This window comes from Siphateles boraxobius, unplaced genomic scaffold, assembly GCF_051911475.1.
Source record: "Siphateles boraxobius isolate OS27281-9 unplaced genomic scaffold, OSU_SipBor_1 73, whole genome shotgun sequence".
Lineage (NCBI taxonomy): Eukaryota > Metazoa > Chordata > Actinopteri > Cypriniformes > Leuciscidae > Siphateles > Siphateles boraxobius.
Genome location: NW_027509201.1, coordinates 1,707,346 through 1,721,498, shown reverse-complemented (window position 1 = coordinate 1,721,498; position 14,153 = coordinate 1,707,346). Strand labels below are relative to the sequence as shown.

The following is a 14,153-nucleotide window of genomic DNA, read 5'->3' as shown; positions in this document are numbered from 1 at the left end:
CGGAAGCTTCCATGTAGTTCCACCATCTTGAAAAACTATAATAGCAGAGAAGGTCAAAAAGTACTAGGCCAACGCGTTTCAACAACGCGTTTTCGTTCAGAGCCAGCGTCACTACCCCGGCAAGTTTAAAAGGCTGCATTGCACTGCTATTTTTAATGGCGGACCATACATATGCCCAGTCACAGGAGAAGAAATCCTCGTCGCCAAAAAAGTCCAAAATTGAACGTAAAAGGAAACGTGACCGGAGATTACAAAAATGTAAAACTCGATGAAGTGCTATTAGAAGACATCCTGTCATAGCTTTTTGGTACATAACAGCTACCGTAGATGCAACACGCATTTGAAAAAGCGAGGCGCTGGAGAGCACAATTCGTTTGAATGCAAAATACAATTTCTCCGCTAGATGGGTGAAATTCCCACACAATGTCCCTTTAAAACAATATTATCTTAGTATAAACCTAAAGTAATATTGTCAAACTATCACTTGAAAGCTTATGAACTCTTGTGACTAATTTTCCAAATAAATCGCAGAGGAGCAGTAATATATTAATTTGCATCAAGAATATTTTCACACTAATAAGGCTGACCTTTATTTTTAAATAGCGATGAACATGAAAAATCGTAAAAGATTGGAAGTAACCTCCTGTGTTTTCATGCCAAGAGTCGAGAAAATGTTTAAAAAATATATATAAAGAAAAAAATGATAGATTCTCCATTTGTGATGCGGTGGCGAGCTATAATGCACATACGTGTTCTTTCCTCATATCTTTTATGTGTTTGTTAGAGGTTGAATTCAATTCATATACTGGCAAACTGCACATACTACTTCTAAATAGGATGTTTACTTCATAAATTGAATGAAAATTATGGAAATATAATGTTTGGATCACTGTTTGTCAAATCAGATATGGAAATGGACGCGGAAATGGAGCTTGGATTTCATCTAGTGGAAAAGTTTGGCACTGCACCCAAACAAAATCTTACTGAAAGCTAATTTTTTGAGATATCAACCTAAAATTTACAACACAACTTGTTTGCTTTTGATTTTCTTGCACTTTTAGAGTAAAACATTTAGTAAAATATGTATTTTATATAAAATATTAAAAATATTTTTACATTTCACATTTACATAAACTTCTATAACTCTTATGTTCTTCTATTTCACTTCACAACAATACAAAACTTCTACAATTTTAAAATCTAAAATTTTAAAGTGTCTTCTTTAAACAAGCACAACTGTAGGTCTATATTCCAAAGCATTCTTGAATTACTACCATTTATGTTTGAATAGTGCATTTTCATGTCTATGCGGGGGGGAAAAACTGTGACAGTTCAGGCTTTAAAGCACTAATATAAATCAAGCTGACTTGACTTCACAGGGTTTGAGAGACGACGAGCGCTCCGGGAAGCCTTCAGACGGCATCGAGATCCCAGCACGGGCCTGTGCCAGCGATATCAAGCTCAAACTCCAGACAGCCACTGAAAGGTGACATTTAGCACAGCCTTGTCTCGGGTTTTCTCTTCGGAACATTTTTGCACTCATGCAAATTAGAGAGGCATGTTAAATAGAGGTCCTGTGTTTGACTTTACAGCGGGAACGCATCGAGGCCCGAGTCCATCGGCCACCCACCGCTCCACACGCAACTCCAGAAGTTCACCGTTTCTGCAGACAAGGTGCCCATTTATTACTGTACCATTACACAATCGTTTATGCTTCGAAAACAGCAACTGTGTCCAATCGGACAGAACAGGGAAGCTCTTCCAGCCGACATCAGCAAACCTCCTTTTACTGCGGTTTAACTGAGACTTTAGATTCCACCTAAATAAACGCATGAAAGGTTGATGGATGGGTTTTTGCTAATTGTTTGAGGATTGTGTGTTTGTTTGACACCGGTGTCGGTCTCCGCAAGTGTATGTGGCTTCCAGGAATTGTTCTGGCTTGAAGACCCAGTCAGCGGGTTCTGAACCCAGTCTGGCACAAGTAGCCGCGGTTCAGAGGTCAGCCAGGTCTAAATATGGATTTATTCTCTCTTTCTGTTGGAAATATGTCTTCCTATTTTTCCATGGAATGTGACACCTCGGTCCTGATCCAAAAGCTAGTGAGCTGAAACCAGTTAGGCATAAGCATAGGTGTGCTCTTGTATGAATAAAGCATGAAATTCATCCATATTAATTAACTAATAATATTAATTATAAATCAGACTGTAAAATAATATGAATGTTTTATATATTATAAAAAAATATTATACTGATGTGTAATAAAATCAATATAATTATTTTTATTAATAATGATACAAGTTACTATTATTAAAATAATTAATTTAATATTATTATTTTTATTCATATTAATTAGAAATCAGACTTTTTAAAGTTAATTTTATACATACATATAACAATTATTTTAAAGTAACAATATTATAAAATTTCCATTATACTGATAAATAAATAAAGTAGAAATAGCACTTAGAAATAAGACTTAAATAAATAAATTATTTAGTTCATAAATATAAATTATATTTGAATTATATTTATAGAAATGATATTCATATTAATTTATATATATATATATATATATATATATATATATATATATATATATATATAATTAAATCTAATAATATCACATTTTTATTTTACTGATGAATATGAAAAAAATAAATATTAGCAATTGTAATAATGAAGTCATTAATCATAATGAAAATCAATAAGAAAAATATTAAGTTTAATATTATTATTGTTATTATAATGATTATTCATTAGAATAAATTTAGTTTAGAAGAAATATAATTAGAATTAGTTATTAGAATATCTTAAAGTACATTTAAAAATATTTGTTCTAGTTGTAAATATAGGTTATTACACACATATTTGTTTGTGCTGTGTCTTATGATTATTAGAGTATTGTGTTGTTAGCTTAGCAACATGCTAATGTCAAACTATTGGAATCATTGAATCAATAAAGTTGTGTCTTCTGTTCACTTTATGTGAGGGAGACTGTATATATCAGTGTTGTGTGCTCATATTCTCTCTGTTTTCCACAGACTCTCTCCTGGCTCAAAGACAGTGTTGCGATGGCCACTCAAATGTGCAGTTTGGTCGGACCGAACGGTTTTGACGCAGCCAAGAGACGCCAGGCTTCACTGGAACAAGAGATCCTGTCCAACAGAGCCAGAATAGAGCTGGTGAAGAAGGTGAGCGCAGCGGCAGAGTGTGTGTGTGTGTGTGTGTCAGTGCTGGTCATGGGTTGTTGGCCAATAGTGAAAATAATAGCTTTTATCGGCCAACCGATTATCGGCATCGGTATCTACTTTTTCATAGGGCTAGATTGACTATAACATGAGGAGATAGATAGATAGATAGATAGATAGATAGATAGATAGATAGATAGATAGATAGATAGATAGATAGATAGATAGATAGATAGATAGATAGATAGATAGATAGCACTTTATTGTCCGTGTACACGGAAATTTGTCTTGCAATACAAGCTCCAACAATTGCAACACACAACCTAAAAAAGCTAAAAACAAAGTCATCAATAAAAAACATAAATAGATACTGAATTAATATGATGGGGGCTCCGCCCTGCAAGAGTGGTCTTCAATAGCCATAAAGATATAAATGAAAGTGAAAGTGGGGGGGAACTATCACTTCTTTACTCTCCTGTGTTGATTCAGCAGAGATATTGACAGTGGAACAAACGAGTTTTTATATTTGTTCTTTCTGGATTCTGGGATCCTGTAGCGCCTCCCGGAGGGCTGGAGTTAAAGGGATAGTTCACCCAAAAATGAATATCCAGCTCTCAGATTTAATCAAAAATATCTTAATTCGTGTTCCGAAGATGAACGAAGGTCTTATGGGGTTGAACAACATGAGGGAGAGTTAATACTGACAGAATTTTCATTTTTGGGTGAACTATCCCTTTAATACTCCTGCTGCAACACATGGGAAGAATCCTGGGAGATTTTTGTCTGCATGTATGCAGTTCATGGAGATGACGGAGCGCTCACAGAAAATGCTCAGTTGTCTTATTAGCACGAGTGTTTGTTTCCATCCAGGAGGGTCACAGTCTGGTGAGGGCTCAGCATCCGGGCAGCGTCAAGATCCAGGAGTTTCTGAGTCAGCTGGAGGTCCTGTGGGACGAGCTGAGGAGAAGACATGAGAGGAACGGACTGGTCCTGAAGGTCTCAGAGGAACTCAACTACAGGGTACACATATCTACTGTCTTTGAATGTTTGCAATGACATGCCTTCTGTTTTTGAATGAAAGTAGTATGCACTATGTATTCTGAGCACAATATGCCATTTATTTTGCTTAGCATGCAAGAAATGCCCAGAAAAAATACTACATTTGCCGAAATGCGCAGGATGCATCTGGAGTACTGTATCCCATAATGCAATGCCTGCAACAACACTGAGAATCCATTTGCAGTGTGATGAAGGAAATATGATCAATCATGATTACTCTTTTTTTTTCTTGATTGCACTGTCAAAAGTTACAGTGTTCACAAAACTGAAATGTAAAAGCAAAAACACTCTATAAATGTACAAGATGAATTAACTGCGCAACATAAGGTCATGTGACAAAAATGTAACACTACTGTTTGAAACATTGATCATTGCATTTTGCATACTGTTTCTAAAAATTGTATATCTAATATATTTTATATTTGGTTCTGCATAAAGAAAATTAAGCCTATTTTTAATGCCATCAAGATTTTTAAAAACATTTAATCTTTCTCTATATATATATTTGTGTATTTATTTATTTATTTATTTAAATGATATATTTAATTTATGCTGATAAACTTAAAAAATCGAAATAAAAAACAATTGTATTGCTATTATTGTCACAGTTGATATTGTAATATTTACTTTATTACAGTTATGATAATGTAATGGAAATTACTAAAAACTCAAAAATAAAATGTCTAGATGCATTTACAGTAATAAGATTTTTTGTGGAGAAAAATTAGCTTAATTGTCTTGAAAATAATGTCACAATGCAAAACGTGTTTACATATAACACAAATAACATACAATGTCAGGCAAATATTTATACATGCAAAAGTGTACTGAAAAAGAGGGGGGCGAACATTTTATCAAATCAAAAATTTCATTCAATAAAATTAAAAATAAAAAACACTAGGACATATTTGTATGGATTTTATTATTTTGGACTCATTATTTTATTGGCGTGCCATAAGATAATCTACACACACAAACACAAATAAATTGTTAATAAAGAAAGTAACATGAAAGGGGCAAAAAATAAAGTAAGTAATAACATAATTAAATTAAAAACACTAGGACTTTTTCATTGGACTGTCAAAAGATAAGATATCTTACACAAAAAATAATTAAAACAGAAGTATAAAAGGGGTATAACATTCTTTTTTATAAAATAACAAAAATCAAAATTATATTGAAAACACAAAGATCATATTTGTATCCTTTTTTATCTGACTCTCAAAAGATATTCCACACACACACACACACACACACACACACACACACACACACACACACACACACACACACACACACACACACACACACACACACACACACACACACACACACACACACACACACACACACACACAAATATTTAAAATGCAAAATAACCATATTTTGGCAAATGTAAGCAGTTTGTAGTCTATCCCTACATTGTGCAGTATAAAACCAGAGCAACCTGTGTGGAATATTGTATCCCACAAAGCAATACAGCAAATTTCAAATTATAAGACGTAAGTGTGCTCTGCCTCATGAGCATTGCAACGAATATTTACTGTATTTAAAAAAAAAGCACATAGCAGCTTTGTGTTTAATTGGTAATTGTAATGTGAATTCATGCATTTTCTGTAAAGCTGCTTTGAAATGATGTGTATTGTGAGAAGCGCTCTACAAGTGTGGTTGTCTGGTTGTGTTGGTCAGGTGGTGCGGATGCTGCAGGCGTTGGCCAGTCTGGAGGCCTGGTTAGAGGCGGTGGAGTTGTCCATCACACAAGCGTCTCTGGCCGGAGACCCCGAGTCTGTGAGCGTGGCAGAGCAGGAGAGCTGTCAGCTGGAGCAGGAGCTGGAGGCCCGAGGACTGGAGCTGCAGAACCTCAGATGTGAAGCAGAGCATCTGAGCAAACAGACACATCTTCACACTCGGCTGCTTCCAGCTCGACTGCAGGACGTGGAGAAGAAGTATGTGCTGTCGGTTCAGGACGCACAGATGTTGCTTAAGGCCATTGGACACTGAGTCCAAAATTTTCGTAAGCGTTTTTTCGTATTCGTGATTCGGTGGCTCTGAATTTTCAAAACACCATTCAAACACCATTCAAACTGCTTGCTACGGATGCGAAAAACGCAGAAAATCGAACCCGATCCGATTTTTTTTTATGATTGACGAAAGTTTCGTAGACAGTGTGCAAGCGTGATTGACATGACGTGAGGTTGAATATTTTTTTTTAATGTGCGAAAATTTCGGATGCGAATTTCGGACTCAGTGTGCAATGGCCTTTAACTCTTCTGATAATGATGTCCATTCTGTCCATTTTATCATGAAAATTTTAAACAACAAATGGCATTTTGACGCTTTAAATGTGTAGTGACAGATCGCTGTAGCGCCTCAACTGTTAACTGTTGTGTTTAACTCAACGAACTTTTTTATATTCTGTTATTGTTTCTGTCGGAATGGGATATGCAACTGCAATCTCTTATTTCTTGTACTGGGCAAATGCCTATTGTCCATTTATTATGTTTGTACTGTTTGTTCTTTACTGTTATTGTGAAGTGTCCTTGAGCTATAAGGCACTATATAAATTAAACATTATTATTATTATTATTAGTTAAAGCAGCAATGCAAGTCTTTTCTTTCACTTTCATACAAGTTATATATGGAAAACATGCATGAGCATCAGTATTTCTTTCAGGTTCAGCAGTGTGCAAATGGCACTGACCCAACAGAGCTCGGAGCTGAAGGACACGCGGATGCTCACCGAGTTCCTGGAGAAGGTGGAGCTTGAGGAAAGTCACTACAGCACCGTGGGACAGGTTCGAGTTTCTCCAGTTCATTTACAATTGCAATTGGCAGATGCTTTTATCCAAAGCGACTTATAATGCAAGGTGTACATTTGATCAGCTGACGCATTCCCTGTGAACTGAACCCATGACCTTTGCCGTCGCATTTGAACTTAGTTCAGTTCTAGTGATAGCCAGAAAGGTTGGCGGTTTGAATCCAGCATGGGACGATAATCCATGATCCACACTCTTAAAATGTTATAAGAACTGTATTTGTTTCTCTCCATTTAAAGTGTCATGATCATTTCTGTTGTAAATGTATTCCTGTTCTTTTCGGTTCTGTTCTAAAACCAATAATAGCTAAAGCTACAAAATTAAGCATTAATTATATATTTATATTTATATATTATGTTTATAGTAAACAGTTGCTTGCTATAATATGATTACAAAATGGATATTTATAAAATAACTATTTTTCACTATTATGAAATGTATATTATATTTTACTTATAAAAATTATTATAAAAATTATATAATTATTAAATTTTATGTAATTGAATGAAAATTATTACTGTTATTATTAAAATTATACGTAGTTACTTATACTTATTAAAACATACGTTTAGAATAAATATTATAAGTATTCATTCGATAACTAAAATCATCAATAAAAATAGTTATTCTAATAAAAATAAAGGTTATTATCCCCAGTATTTGTGTGTGCTGTGGATTGTTATGATTATTATAGTATCATGTTGCTAGTTTTGCAACATGTTAATGTCGAATGTTGGAATATAATCAATCAAGTTTTAATATGAATTTCTTAAATTTTTTAAATACAGTTTTAGAGTTTCAACTCATAGCCAGATTTTTCAATATTACATTCAAAATAAGTAAAAAGGTGAAATGAACTTGGAAATGAATATGGACGAGATATTTAAGTTGAAATGATTTTATTATATGAGATGGAGACTGTGGAGTTAAGACATTAAACTAGCATAGATATGCAGGAAAACAGTCCCTTGACTGTCCTAGCCAGTAATGGCAAAAATGCCCAAAATATAACTTAAAAAAATCTTCATACGCAAATATTTTATCGGAATGGCATGATCGACCAATCAGAATCGAGTATTCCAGAGAGCTGCATAATGTCAGACGTATGATAGTCCAGCCTTTTTGTTTTATTACAACTAATTAGTTTAATGTTTATAAAATTATCAAATAAAACTATTATTACATTTTTATTATATTTTACTTATAATTTTTTTAAATGCAATAATAATAACAATAATTAATTTTACTAAATTATACTTATATTATTATTATAAATATAAGTATATGATCAGAATGGCATGGTCGACCAATCAGAATCGAGTATTCCAGTGAGTTGCATAATAATGTGAGACTTGTTAATAATGTTAGTCTATTTTTTTGGTTTGATTTCCGAGTCTTATTCTTTATTGTGCTGTTTTCCTGCAGCCCCTGTGCAGTGAACTGGACTCTGCACCGTCTCTTCTGGGTTTACAGGGGAACGAACATGATGAGCCCCTGATGGAAGCCATCGGAAACCCTGTAAAGGAACTCAGAGAAGCTGTGGAGATGCTCAATGATACAGCGCGAGAGCGGGGCCGTTCGCAGTCACATGACCAGAGCATCCAGGAACTGCTCACCAGGGTGTGTAGAATCAGAAATCAATTATATTAGATTCTTTTTTCAGTGTTCGTGTCAAGGCAGACACGTGGCAAGGAAGCATTTTGAGAAAGATTTGGCATATAAGCATTCATCTTCCCTGTACTATTCATCTCTTCCTCGTTTCCCAGCATGCCATGGTGTGTGTGCGCGTGGAGCAGTGTGTGCAGCGCTGTGCTGAACTGGCCATTGATGTACTAGAGATGGAGAGTGAGATGGCTGTGAGGTGTGAGCCGGATCGAAGTGGTCTGGATGTCCTGCAGGAGTACCAGGACCAGCTGGAGGTACGGCGACTCTGAACATCGCTAATGGACTTACAGAGAAACATGTTTAGAGTGAATCTCACAAAACCTGTCAAGAACATGCCTAATGACAGTTAAGCACATTTTCCCCTCATATTCTTTTTTGCTGTAATGCAAAAAAAAAAAAAAAAAACTAATTCTGCCATAAATTATAATTTTTACTTAATGCAAAATAATACTATAAAGTTTAATTACATTTTTTTTAATTTAAAGTCCCCTGGAGTCAATTATTTTATCCCTTAAAACTCATCTTTAATCAGCAAAATAACATATTTAAGCGTTTTTTCCTTGAATTTTTTTTCTTCATGCCTTAAAATAATGAATATGCAAATGAGCCCCGCCTCCACTCACTCACTCAGCTCAGAGATCCACTCGTTGACGATCACACATTGATCTGATTGGTTACAAGGTCGTTTGTGACGTCAGAAACACCAGCGATCTCAAACCGTGTTTTTGAGACTGTCTTTGGTTCACTGCAGTTTTAATGAGAAAATACTCAGCAATGCTGTCGACTTATGAATTTACACATGGTTTGTCTTAAAGCATATTAAAAACACCACATAGACATATGAACAACATTAAAAGCTTGATTTTCACCACAGGGGGACGTTAAATAAAGAATTCTTTTAAGCGGCAATTTTTTTTTTTACTTAATTGTCATGAAAATAATCACAAATATCTTTTAGATTTATTATTTTTATTATTATTATCACAATGGAATTGAGTATAAATTTTATTATGTGAGACCAAAGATTGGGTGATATGAAACGTGAAACTTGCATAGAGTTGTAGGAAAATAATATAGTTTAGTATCATCATACACAAATATAAATGATATTATTATAAAAATAATTACATCACAATGAAAAAATGGTCTTAAAAATAGAGCTGTTTTATTCATGCATATATTTGTGGTGAAATGTGAGTTGAATATGTCTTCATGAGATTGACCTTTTTGTGGGGCTGTTTATTTTTTGACAAAAGTCATTCCAGCAACCAAGTGTTTTTGCAAAACAATTCATTTACTAGTGAACGCGCTTTTGAGAACAGGAAGCATCTTGTTTGCCGGGACTCGATGACCTCGCAGTGTGTTGATCTGATAGAAATGGCTTTCTCCCTTTTGTTTTAGCACATTGTTTCTAGAGTCTGTTTCCTGTTGTGGTTAAAGTTTGACATGCACTGAGGCTCAGACAGACCCTTGTTTCATTCAATAGATGTTAAAGGGATAGTTCACCCAAAAATGAAAATTCTGTCAGTTTTTACTCTCCCTCATGTTGTTCAACCCCGTAAGACCTTCGTTCATCTTCGGAACACGAATTAAGATATTTTTGATTAAATCTGAGAGCTGGATCACTCCTCCATAGGCTTCTAAGGGATTGAAACTTGTTCCCCAAAAAGTTATTAAAGATATCGTTAAAATAGTCCAAGTGACTACAGTGGCTCAATTTTAAGTTTATCAAGCGACGAGAATACTTTTTGTGCGCAAAAACAATCAAAAATAACGACTTTATTTCAACTTTTCATTTCCTTCTCTGTGGGCCTCGAGTCAGTTAACGTAGTGTGATTGCGTAGAGCTACGTCACACGTAGGCTCACTATTGGCCGACGCTGGTCATGTGTGTGATGCGTGTGACGTACAACACAGAAGCGCTGCGCTGTTACACTAGTGAACTGACTCGAGGCCCACAGAGAAGGAAATGAATAGTTGAAATAAAGTCGTTATTTTCGTTTTTTTTGCGCACAAAAAGTATTCTCGTCGCTTGATAAACTTTATGTCGCTTTTCCACTACACAGTACCAGCTCGCCTTGGCTCGGCTCGACTCGACTCGACTCGCCTTTGTTTGGTTTTCCACTGTGTAAAAGTTGTACCTGTACCTGCTTTCGGGTACTTTTTTTCGTACCACCTCCGGCGAGGTTCTAAGCGAGCTAAGGCGATACTAAAATGTGACGTGAAAACAATGCCGACTGCTGATTGGTCAGAGAGAATCGTCACTATTCACTGCGTCATCATTGCACGCGCCAGATGGAGTATCCAGAATAACCCCGCCTTTTTTAAATAGTTTAGCCAGAGATAGTTACTAAACTTACTACTATTATTATGGCAACTCGGAAGAATACGCCGTGGTCAAACGAGGAGGTGCAGACATTCCTTTGTTTGGTTGCCGAAGAGAGGATCCAGCGAGAGCTTGATGGGGCAACGAGGAACGAAAGGCGTCGCTATGACGACCGGGTACTATTTGTGGCGATACTTTCTGCAATGGAAAACGGAACGAAAAGCGAGCCGAGTCGAGGCGAGCCGAGGCGAGTCGAGCTGGTACTGGTAATGGAAAAGCGCCATAAGATTGAGCCACTGTAGTCACTTGGACTATTTTAACGATGTCTTTAATAACTTTTCGGGGCCGGCAAGTGTCAATCCCTTAGAAGCCTATGGAGGAGTGATCCAGCTCTCAGATTTAATTAAAAATATCTTAATTCCTGTTCCGAAGATGAACGAAGGTCTTACGGGGTTGAACAACATGAGGGAGAGTAATTACTGACAGATTTTTCATTTTGGGGTGAACTATCCCTTTAAGAAAGTCAGTAAGCCCACACATGACTTCATTATCCACACAGGTTGTGTGAAAGTTTTTTGGCATTTATGATGTGTATTTGTATGTGTCAGTGGATTCATTTGTGACTGCAGGATTGTGCATTGTGAGGTGCTTTTCAATGCAACCTCAATAGTGTGCATAGCACAAACACACACATCTGTCTGGAAACCCCAAAGCGCAAGAAATGACCTAATGGCTCATACTAAAATAGTTTGACGCTCATGCATAAGGCATCTGACAATCTCTGTTTTGCAGCCGCAGATCTGAAACACTGAACGGCTTGATTCTTATTAAGCCTTTAACACTTTTAATTACATTCAGAAACACTGTCGGGGATGCCAGCATTGCATATGTAAAGCATATGGTTTCTTTTAGGGTTTATACTGCCAAAATAGCACAGGTTGAATACCATTCTGAACTCACACACGGGTGTCTTTTCTGTCTCCAGGCTGAATACAGGGTCTTAAAGGAGGAGGTCGAGGCCATGAAGAGTCTGGCGCGCCGTTTGTCAGATGTTTGTCCAGAAAGGATGAACGCTGTAGGATCTGAGATTCAGACCAGTCTGCATTCCTGGGAAGAGCTCGGCAAGAGTGTGTCTGAAAACAAGGAGAGACTCCTGCAGTTTGGGTACCTGCGCCATTTCTTCAGGAACTACCTGGCTATGATGTAAGGAAACAATGCAACTATTAAATAAGGCCTTCTTTTATCTCACATTCTGTTAAAACTAAAGATTTACCTCACATGTTCAGGTCATAATTCAGCCCAGAATCAGCATGCATGAAGACCATCAAGCTGTCTGTGTAAATGCATCTAAATGCCACTTCAGATGCAACTTATGAAAAATAAAATAAAATGCTATGGCCACATTGCAGTCTTAAGTTTATATGTAATAAATTCTATTTTGAACCCAAATATTTCTTTATAAAGCTACTTTTTGTAATGTCTATTCAATGCTTTCTCATCTAACACAATAAGGACTTTAAATTATTTTTGGCCTGTAGTTTCTCAGCCCAAATTAAGGAGTGATTAATTTGTGATTAATTAATCAGCGCATCATGAAATTCGATTTTTTTTTTAAATGGCGTGACAGCCATAGTATTTAATATGTATGCATCATTTTAGTTTTAAAAAAAAAATCCTAAAAATAAACGCAACACATAATTTATTTCTTTATTTTGATTTTGTGACCTGGACATGTTTTTGTGTGATTCACCAGGAATGTTCTCTAAGTTTATTTACAGAGCTTGTTTTATTAAAATGTTTTATTTATTAATGGGAAATGCCTGTTCACATTGTGTTCCCTTCTTGCATTTGGAGAAAGGTCTGGTAAGCATCATCTTGAGCTGTGTGTATTGGCCTGAAGCTCTTGTGTTCATCCCTCTGCTGTTCATCTTCTCTCCCACAGCTCTTGGACAGAAGACACCCGCTCCTGCATTTTCTCAGAAAGTGCTCTGCGTCAGAGCCGAGAGAACCAGGAGCCTCTAGTCGAGGTTCTGGATCGGCAGATAGAGCAGAAGTTTGAGGAGTTTGATCGGCTCACCGTGGATGGAGAAAAACTCTTTGGCGATGAGCATCACCTTAACAAAATGGTAGAGTATGATTTATATAAATAAAAGAGATATCAGAACGAAAGTTTCTTTAAAGAGGTTGTTTTATACCATTTTTAGGCTCTACTAGAATAGGATTTCATGCTTGAATGATCAGAAAAACACATTATTTTTCACATATTCTCCATTATTGCGGCTCCTCTCTTCCCAGTCTGTCAGTAACGCTCTGTTTAGTTCCTGTCTCTATGAAGCACACTGTGCTCTGATTGGTCGGCTGGATCAGTGTGTTGTGATTGGCTGAGTGCTTCATGTGTGTTTGGGAAATGTCCCAGCCCTTACCATAACCGCCAGTTTCAACACACTACTAACTAACTCAACCAGGCCCCGCCCCTTTATTCTGCATATGAAATATTTAAATAAGGAATATTGTGACGTGTTCGTTCCCGGAAGAAACTCAAGACTACAATGGAGGCGTTTCAGGGAGTTCAGAAACACTGACACTGATATACACGGGTTTCTGTGCAACATCATCACATAGATGCGTGCGCATCTAAGAGGCAGAAAACAACACCCTTTACGTCTATTCTAGCAGAAGCAGAGATGACACGGAGCTGTTGTGCTGTAAACTAACCTAAATGCATAGGCTATGTCAGGTTTTTATGATTCGCAAACTTAGTTGGACAATTTTATTCAGAGACCTGATGACTAACATTATAACTTAGCTTACTAGTCAACTAACTAACATTTTACATAATGTTATATTAATATGCAAATGAAACACAAACAAACAGATCTAACTCTGAAATTGCAGTTTATTATTGAGTCAACAAGAATTTACAAACAATGCAAAATCTACGTTAATTGCAATGTTTTTTTACAGAACTCGGCCTAACATATAGCGGACTAGCGGTCTTGCCTCTTGGATGCGTGCGCATCCGGTATTGTTTGTGTACAAGAAACCTGTGTATAGAGAAAAACTCCCGCTGGAGGAAACCATTTTCATGCTCAAACAGCAA

The 14,153-nt window shown here is 36.3% G+C and overlaps 1 protein-coding gene across 4 annotated transcripts in view; it reads left to right on the top strand.

Moving 5' to 3' along the window:
* The window catches only part of mymx (myomixer), a 54,901-nt gene that overhangs the window by 27,998 nt on the left and 12,750 nt on the right, over positions 1-14,153 (top strand). For all 4 annotated transcript variants that reach the window (XM_077217497.1, XM_077217499.1, XM_077217496.1 and 1 more), the window contains exons 12-21: positions 1,380-1,486; positions 1,593-1,674; positions 3,042-3,191; positions 4,059-4,208; positions 5,937-6,193; positions 6,922-7,042; positions 8,489-8,683; positions 8,830-8,982; positions 12,039-12,256; positions 12,996-13,179. In XM_077217497.1, coding sequence (XP_077073612.1) covers positions 1,380-1,486; positions 1,593-1,674; positions 3,042-3,191; positions 4,059-4,208; positions 5,937-6,193; positions 6,922-7,042; positions 8,489-8,683; positions 8,830-8,982; positions 12,039-12,256; positions 12,996-13,179 — 1,617 coding nt within the window. The remainder of the gene's footprint in view (positions 1-1,379; positions 1,487-1,592; positions 1,675-3,041; positions 3,192-4,058; positions 4,209-5,936; positions 6,194-6,921; positions 7,043-8,488; positions 8,684-8,829; positions 8,983-12,038; positions 12,257-12,995; positions 13,180-14,153) is intronic.